The 9,801-nt window shown below is 34.9% G+C and overlaps 1 protein-coding gene across 3 annotated transcripts in view; it reads right to left on the bottom strand.

Annotated features, from left to right (window-relative positions):
* Positions 1-309: 309 nt before the first annotated feature.
* LOC123547112 (uncharacterized) overlaps positions 310-9,801 on the bottom strand; it is an 80,707-nt gene continuing 71,215 nt past the window's right edge. For all 3 annotated transcript variants that reach the window (XM_045333929.2, XM_045333931.2, XM_045333930.2), the window contains exon 27: positions 310-8,620. In XM_045333929.2, the coding sequence (XP_045189864.2) occupies positions 8,517-8,620 (104 nt within the window). In that variant the 3' untranslated portion in view covers positions 310-8,516. The remainder of the gene's footprint in view (positions 8,621-9,801) is intronic.

Raw genomic sequence — 9,801 nt, 5'->3', positions numbered from 1 at the left:
AAGTGGTTCTCAAGTTATTGGGCGGAAACTTTTCACTCTACTAACAGACGGACCAACCAAAATGTGCAAAGCAATATACCACGCTTCTTCAAAGTGGGGCATAATTATGGTATGGACCAACGGTTGTTGAGATACAGTCTGAGGAATGGATAGATTACTTAAAGCAGGGGCCTAATTATGTATAACATTTACTGAAGTTGCAGTACATGTATTTTGTTGGAGCTACAGTGGACAGCTGAGCTCGCTCTTTCGTCATAGCACCGGAGCGCTTTCTAGAAAGGTGGGTGTAAGAATACCAGAAGAACACAGTTAGAAACATTTCACTTTATTAACAGTGATACTACCAGTAGATAAACAAAACTTTAACTGTTTATGAAAATCGTGATCACCAGTATTAAATGACCAATAGGTACATAATGTTCATACTCTATTTTTTAACATCTGTATGAGAAACTTTCCATGTCAAAACCAAACTGAGAAAAAACAATAACAGGAGGGTCACCGTAACCCCAAGTCGCTCACCTGGAACTAGAATGACAACAAAAATTTCCATAAATATGAAGACAAAATGTTATTTCTAGGCTATTATTGTACCTAGTTGTCATGATATTATGCATAGGCCAAATGGTTTCCAGGCCATTTCATGTAAACTGGGTAGGCATGTGGACTCTAAATTGGTAACAATGGTTTTCTACCATATATCCCTGAATGGCCTAGCTTGTATACCCACAAAACAGTATGACTTAGTTTCATTTAGATCAGATTGAAAATCTTGCATCTGGAGTGATTAAAGTTTTCAGATATCATACCTACAGTTCTCAGTTACCCAGAATCATGCTCGTGTAATTTTTTACTAAAAGTAAATACTCTGACCAAGTTTCATTAAAACTGGGTAAAATTCTGATCTTTACAGTGTTATTAATATAACAGATGAGAATCAATACCAGATCATTCGCCTATACTTATAGCTCACCATGAACCCTTGGTTCAGACGAGCTACTAAAACACAAATCAACACAATTAACATTAGGGTGGCGCTCAAAGTTCAACAAAGTTCAGATTTTTTTCTCAATGAAGTTATTTAACTAGTGGACAAAACTGCATCACATTTTATAGTACACTCGAACATCTGGTTTGCTGGTTATTGGAAACCAACAACAATGTATAGGAAATAATTATTAGCTTTAGCTGTAAACTGCTAACTGTTATTAACAAGGACAACAATGCTTCTATCCTTGTAGTAGAAACTACTTTTAATTATATTGAAAGTAATTTAAAATCTGCTCTTTAAACTTGAACTTATAGGTTAGTTTCAAAGTCATATGGAATAAGATGCATGTATATGTCTGAAGTTGCCCTTTAAGCACACAAGCAGTCCCTTGAGATCTGACTTTTTACATCCCAATAACATCATAGGTAATCTACTGACCACAGGCAATGGTACCATGATGTTTAACTTGAGACTAAACCGTTTCACATTTTTTTTAAGGAAACCATTTTCAGTCTTAACTGACCAGTTTGACCTTGACCTTTCACTCTACAAAAATTAGGGTCATTTATTGATCACTGGCAATCAAGCCAGTAATCTACAAACCAAACAAGAGGGCCATGATGGCCCCTGATCGCTCACCCTAGTGAACAATTTTGGTAGCGGGTCAAACATGGAAAGTATATGGCAAAGTATTTTGAAATTGGGCCAGTGTTTTATGACAAGAAGATTATTTTTTAAAGAATCCACCATATGCATACAAGAAATACTGTTTACATATATGAAGAAGAGACTACCACCTCTGGTGTCCTTGTTTTACACAAACTGTAATAATTTGAACAAACTTGGTAAGGGTCACTGAAGAAACATTTCTCTGATATTATTCAAAGTAGATTTCATACAGAAAAACATTAATATGACCATGTTTTATGTAAATTAGGTAGAACATTAACCAAATTTCTTTCAACAATTTGACCTAGTGACCTAGGTTTTCAGTCAAAGTGATCAAGTTACAAATTGATACTAGAATTTAAACCAGCAAACATTCTGACCAAGTATCCTGAAGATAAAGTAGAAAATTTGGCCTCTATAGAGCGTTAATAAAGTTTTTTCTATGATTTAAGCTAGAGACCTAGGTTTTGACTTCAGGCACCTCGCTTGTTATCTTGACATAAATTTCATACAGCATACTGAAAAGGTTTATAGTGGTCAAGAAGAAAATGTGGCCTCTTCGAGTTTAAATTAGGTTTTTCTATGACCTGACCTAGTGACCTAGTTTTTGACTTCAGGTAAATCAATTTCAAACTTCACCTAAATTTTGTAGAAAAAAACATTCTGACAAAGTTTAAAGATATTAGCCTATTAATTCACCTAGTGACCTAGTTTTTTTTATCCAAGATGGCTCAGTAAAGAAATCGTCCCTAACTATTGGGGGTAATATTCTGACCAACTTTCATTACTATTGAGCTAAAACTGTGATCTCTAGCTAGCAGTCAAATCGTTGACGAGTGACGACTATGATGATGGACAAAGGGTGATCACAATAGCTCAACTCGAGCACTTTGTGCTCAGGTGAGCAAACTACTGACCAAAATAAGCGAACAATTTACCTTCTTTTCTTTGAAATTGCATACATGTATTTCTCATGAATGAAGAGCTATTTGATCTGCACAAAAAAGAATTTATACCTTTTTAATCTAAAGCTAAGGTATAGTCAAGTTCTCTTGAGAATTTACCACAGTACTGCAGTGGGCTAAAAAAGAAAGAAATGGCTGATAAGATTTTAATGCTAATGGTGTCATTTTTGCATCATTGCTTTTTTTTTTTTGTCTTTTTCCAACCTGTCATCTTGACTTTTGGGCTAGTGACCAGGATCCTGTATGCCAGTAAGTCATGCTACCATGAGATATCCGCTAATTTCATTTTCATAAAATCCTCCAATGAATGGTAAGCACTATGGGCTGGACAAGAAACAAGACGAGTTAGCTTTTTGTTTTCCATAACCTTGACCTTGGAACAAGGTTCAAGTAATGGAGAGATGAAGGTTATTAACAGGACATTGATGGATCTGGTATAGAAACAAATGATGAAAGAATTTCAAACCACTCTTGGATTGACAAAAATTCATTTTCCACTTGTTTTTGCTGAAAATTGAAACATGTTATACAAGTAACCAGTTACTAGAGAAACTACTTATCATTATATATATCTTGTTAACATCAGACAGAAGCATTGTGTATGCTGACTTTGTAAACAGATTTTTTATTACATCTCCAGTTTCTTCTATTTTAAATTACCACTATTTCTCTGTCAACTTGGAGCTAACTTTTCTGCAAATTGACAGTTCTATTCCAATTTCTGTGAGCTTGTGCATTGGAATTTTCCTTATTTGATGACATTTGCCCCATCTACACGAGACAAAAACAACTGAAATTTTATCCATCAAGTAGACTCCATTATTACCACAATTACACTGCAAGACTGCAGTCTTTGGGGAAAAGAATCTACCTTATGGCATTTCTCCCAGCAACAGTAATTGCTGGTTTCAGGACAAGTACTTCTGTTTGACTGAAATAAGCCCCACAATATGATATTGTTAGTTTGGGAGATAGTTTTCTATTTGACAAAATTGCACCCCCACTTGAAGCTTGCAGCTACACGGGTTTCAGAAATTGTTCTTCTTTTTTGATAATTTACTCCATCTATATACCATGAATCACCTGAAAATTCCATCAATTTAATGGCAATTCCACAGTAGTTTATGGAAATTTTCTTCTATTTGACAAATTCAGTGCACAACTGGCAATAAAACAATAAGATATTCTGCATTTCTTTTCTTACAATTGGCTTTGAAAATCAACTCTTTAACAAAAGCAGAAACACCATTTCATATCTGAAAATCTACCTTTTGAGCTGACAAATTATACAGCTCTTTTTCAGTACATTCTATTATTGTTTAACCTATCTAGCTCTATTATACAGCAATCAACTGTTTTCATCAACACTTGAGTGAAGAATTTACCACTGTAGCTATTCATCCATTATTCGTACACAGACTAATATATGGTTTTGTTTGATTTTTTGGTACTAATTTACAGTAACCTGTTATACTGATCTTTTTTTTTTATAAAGAAGATGAGATAACTGAGGGGGGAAGAAACAAGCAAGGGAAACAACCCCTTTCACTTGCATTTTAGACTTTATGTTGAGCGCATGCTGATCTTTCAATACTTCATTGTATTTCACACACCAGTGAAGTACTTAAGATTGTGTACTTCATGCATCAATTAAGTCAGGGTGGCAGAAGTGCTATGGAAAGCAGTATGCAAGATGGATAGCACTGGAAGATTTCTTCTATTTGACACAAACAATATTTCTTTGAGATGTGAGGTATCTGACCTGATCGCAGTGATAAGTCATTAACTAAACAAACTAAATATCTATACAAAATAATATCAATGAAAATTATTTGTTAACAAATACATTTTGACTATTTAGGAACTGTATATGCTGAGGTACAACTTGTTAACAGGAGGACCATAATGGCCATATAGCTCACAAGAGTGTTTATTCGGGGGTTATGTAATTCATATGGCAGTATTGCAAATCTTTTTATACAGGATCTGATTTATTGTAACGTTTTTGGACAAACGCCATACTATAAGAATTTTCTGTGGAATCTGAACTGACTTGGCCAAAGATTTTTCAGTATAACAATACAGGGAAAACTGCCTCTCCCTCTAGCACACTCATTTTTTTTTTGCAAACGTGGTAGTGGTAGTCTAAGTTCTATATAGAACTTTGGTTTCAGACGAGACAAGTGTTAGAAACAATTACTGATGTACAACACATGACAGACAAAAACTGATCACAATACTTCACCTTAGTCTTCGACTTGGGTGAGTTAATGATAAAATGTGGAACTGTGTTTTCATGTACTTTTACTTAACTGACCTGAAAACTGTTTTCAATTATATGTAATTTACTCTTTTCTGTTTTAAAACCGTTAATCTTATTCCTTATGACTGTATTTTTTTTATTTAAACACAACAAATCGGTTGACAGAGAAATGCACTCTGTAAAATTTCATGAACAAAAGTATCAACTGTAAATAATAATGTGAAAAAATCAAACAAATACTATACAAAGCCTTTTCTTGAGGCATAAACATGTGGAAAAAAAAGAACAACTTTCAATTAAGATCTATAGCTTCTTCCTGAAGCTTGTGAATGCAAACACTGCAACTGAAAGAAAACAAGTACTTCACTTCTAGCCAAATTCCGTTCAGCGAAATTTTCGTTTTGTCCATCAACACACTCCCTTGTTATGGTGGACCATCAAAAAATTAAGCAGTTTCTTTAAGGGCAGCAACAAAAAACATACCGACACAGACTAGTGTCAAAGAGTTAAAGTATGTACACTATTTACACACTCAGGAGGAGTATGCAGGCTAGGCACATACCTTCTGACAATTCTGAAGGCAACCTACGCCTGCATATAGAGCAACTTTTTCCATAAAAAATATCTGCATGATAAAAATAAACTGCAATCCAAAAAGGATTGAATTTATGATTGTGAAATTGTGACAACTGCCAACTGGCAAAGAAAAAAGATTCAACAGCTGAAATAACCATTTCTCTAATGGTAATTATGTGTATACTTATAAGGCAAACTTACTAATATATATCAACTATTATATACTTTAAGCTTGATAGTGTGTGTGTGTAAGATACAGAGTTGTTTTAAGAAGCAATCTTATGATTAAACTGTTATGTAATTATTTCTACATCCCTGTGATTAACCCTTACCCTGCGAACTTGTCAATCTTTTAATTTGGACAGTGTTAAAAGGGGTGCTTACCTAAAAGATACTGACTAAATGGCGAACAGTGCAAATCTTGATCAGATGGATGTGCAGGCTGATCATGATCTACACTGGTCACAAAGGCAGAATTGTGTCCAGCATGTTACGATTCACAACCACAAAATGTTGTGTGTGCAAACATTTCTTTTTTGCTTGTAACAACCTCTGCAGAAAAAAAAGTCCCAACCTAAACTCATTAGATTTCTCCTTAACCTTTATCATTCTGGACACGATTGATTGTGCCTTTGCGATCAGTGTAGATCATGATCAGCCTGCACATCCGTGCAGTCTGATCATGATCTGCACTGTTTGCCATTCAGTCAGTATCTTTTTGCTTAGCACCCCTTTTAACAGTTAATGGTACTGTCCAAATTGGAAGATGGACAAGTTCATTATTGAAATTTAGCAGGGTAAGGGTTAAAACTGGCAACAGAAAGGCATACCCTGCACTACACTTTGCAGAAAACTATGCCTTCTAGAATGTGGATTGTATTCTCCAGAATACAGAAAATAAATAGCACAAACTATTAACAGTGGTCAAGACTGTCCAAAACACCATACACCACTGGTATCCTCTAAACTAACTTTTATGTAAACTAATCAACACAAGTTTTCATCTACTTGACATGTATACAGTGACGTCCCTCTAAACATGACCCCCTCTAAACTGCTTGTGATTGTTCCCAAGGCTGTTTACCTTGGGGGGTCAGGGATGTCACTGTACTTGAAAGAGAAAATGTGTTTCCTTTTTTTCTGCCAGTTAATTCAAATGTTTCTACTAACGTAGATCTTCTATTTAACCAAAGATTTTCATGACAAACAGACAAGAAGACAGAAATCATTATCAATGTGTTGTGGGTAACACACTAAACCAAGGACATGGATTTTGCCAGGCTACTACCGACAAAATAATAACAAAAAATCTACATGTATTTGGATATAAGTTTGACAAAGTACCTGCATTACAAGTTGTGGTAAAACTCAAAACATACTTTGAATGTAACAAGAGCTGTCTGTTGACAGCACGCTCGACTATTCGAAGAATTGATGGAAGTATGGTGGTCAAAATATTACCAGAGATTTTCAGACAAAAGAAGAGAAGTAGATAAGATAAACAATGTACCTGTATTTGTGGATTTGGACAAGTCTTGCACTATATGGCAAGGTGTGACCATGATGGTAAGCAAGTGTTCAAAGTTTCAAAACAATATATCAAACAGTTTAGACAAAATATGGAATAGTATGCCAAACTAAACTAATTTCTATGTCAAAAATAACTGAGCTTAAGTCCTTGTCCTAGTTATGAAGTCTTGCCTACATATGTAGACTATGATGGTAAATAAATGGTCAAAGTTTCATAGCCATATGACAAACAGGTCAGGCGAAATTTGGGCTGGTATGAAAAATTTAACTGATTTCAAAGTCCAAAAAGGGCCAAAATTCAGCCAAAATAGTTGACCGAGTTATTTACTCTTGCCTACAGATGGAGATCATAACGATAAACAAGTGTTCAAAGTTTCAAAGCCACATGTCAAATACTTTTGACAAAACGTTGACTTGTACGAAAACTGAACCAATTTCCAAGTCCAAAAAGGGCCATAATTCTGCCAAAATAGTTGACAGAGTTATGTCCTCTTTCCTACAGATGGAAATCATGATGATAAACAAGTGTTCAAAGTTTCAAAGCCATATGTTGAACAGTTTTGACAAAATATGGAATTGTACGAAAACTGTACCAATTTCCAAGTCCAAGAAGGGCAATAATTCAGCCAAAATAGTTGACAGAGTTACGTACTCCTGCCTACAAATAGAGACTGTTATAATAAACAAGTGATAAAAGTTTCAAAGCCATATGTCAAACAGTTTACACAAAATATGAACTGGTACGAAAAACTTAACCAAGATTTTAAGTTAAAAGGGGCTATAATTCAGCCAAAATCCTTGATGGAGTTATATACTCTTGCCTAAAACAGGACATGGTGATGGTACACAAGTGTTTAAGTTTCAAAGCTTTATCTCAAAAGATTTTGTCAGAAGTTGAGAATGTGCACTGGTACGAAACACTTAACCACGGTGTGACGCCGACGCCGTGGTGAGTAGGATAGCTCTACTTATTCTTCGAATAGTCGAGCTAAAAATCCATTTCAAAATCAAAGCACTTAAACTGTAAACATATCAAGTAAACTTATTATATTTGGTAAAAATAAAAAGCAACAACAAAAATTCATTGTAACAATACAGACTAGAAGACAATTTTACAACACTGCTTAACAATCCATTATCTACATCCACATACAACCAAAAAACCTACACATCTTCATATGATGAAAATAACATTTTTCTTCATACAAAAAACTGACAAAATCAAAATAAAAACTTTGTTCAAAAACAATTATATCCTCTCATAATTTGCAAGTCCATGTCTTATATATAAACTATCTTGTTTTTACTACTAAAAACTGAATTAGTTTCATAAACAACAGAAACTATTCAAAAATTTCAAATCATATACAGCTTATTGAAACAATAACCATTAATTATGGAAATACATGGCCACAAAAATTCACCACTTGCTAATTAATATATAACATTTTAATCTCAGATCTGAAAGTCCTTCCCAACAGCACTAAGACATCGTTAAGAAACTAACTCCTACTTTACGTGTTTATTTACTGCCCTTCTGAATGGCTGCCATCTTGGCATGCATGTCTTCCAGTTGACGCTGAAGTAACTCCTTTTCTCTCCTCAATCTCTCCATTTCACTCATACCTGTAAATACAGACACGTGTAATTTCAACAACAAACAAACAAACTCTCATGCAAACACCAGTCCTTAGTATTTTCATCAGCTAAAGCAGAGTTAAGTTTCCTATATATTCAAAGCTTCTGTCAACATAGTCACTGCAGTGGAACATCTTTAGAACACAGATAAAAATACAGTTAAGACTGCCTTAACGACCCCTTGCCTTCAGCGACTTTCTGCTTACAACAACCTTCTTATTTCCTCCGGATGCATTTCACATTAAAATCGCCTTGTTTCTAGCGACTCTCTGTCTGATGCTTATAGCAAGAATGATTTCTTTGCCCCGAACAACGACTTCGAACCTTTATAACGACTTCCTGACCAACCCTCTCAAAGGAAGAAAACTTCTCCAGTACAAATCATGGAGTGTGGTTCTCTATCTTAATAACTGCATCACCGTGATATCAATGAAATAAAGTGAACCAGACTGAAAAAAATATTGATTGTCCAAAAGAAAATATCTAACGCTTGAGAAAAAGTTAGATGCAATTGGACTTTAAGACCAGGGGATGCCTGCATATAAATTTGCCGAACTGCATTTGAGGGCAACCTTTGTAAGCCAGCTGGATGTTTCCATACATGAAGATTTGTACAACCCAAAAAATGTTTCTAAACCACACTGGTGGGCAAGTGATAAGAGGTCAGAAATCTTAACCAAGCACAACAAGTAACAAGAGCTTGTCAAACACGAAATGCCCCCCTTGATGCATTTAGTAATTGCACAAGGAACAGAAATTATATGCTCACTGTAAACAAAAGTTCTACCATTCTGGTTTAATCTGACCTTGACCTTTAACCTATTAACCTAGCAAGAGATTACAAAGTGATCTTGGTGCCATCCACCGAGCCATTCTTGAATGACTAGCTGAAGGTCAAAATTCATTTCGGTACATAATAATGTGTATGTGGTCCAAATTTGAAAGCTGTGGCTTGAGAAATGTGAAAGTAGGTTACTAGATCAATATCAAGGTCAAAGTTCATTTTGGTAGACAGAAATATGCATGCATTTCAAATTTGGAGGTTGTAGCTTGAGAAATGTGAAAGTAGGTACTAGGTAAAAATCAATGTCAAATTTCAATTCAGAACACAAAAATATGCATGCGGTCCAAATCTTAAGTCTGTACAATCAGAAATGTGAAAGTAGGTC

Source organism: Mercenaria mercenaria, chromosome 9, assembly GCF_021730395.1.
Source record: "Mercenaria mercenaria strain notata chromosome 9, MADL_Memer_1, whole genome shotgun sequence".
Taxonomy (NCBI): domain Eukaryota; kingdom Metazoa; phylum Mollusca; class Bivalvia; order Venerida; family Veneridae; genus Mercenaria; species Mercenaria mercenaria.
This window is presented reverse-complemented; position numbering and strand designations above follow the sequence as displayed.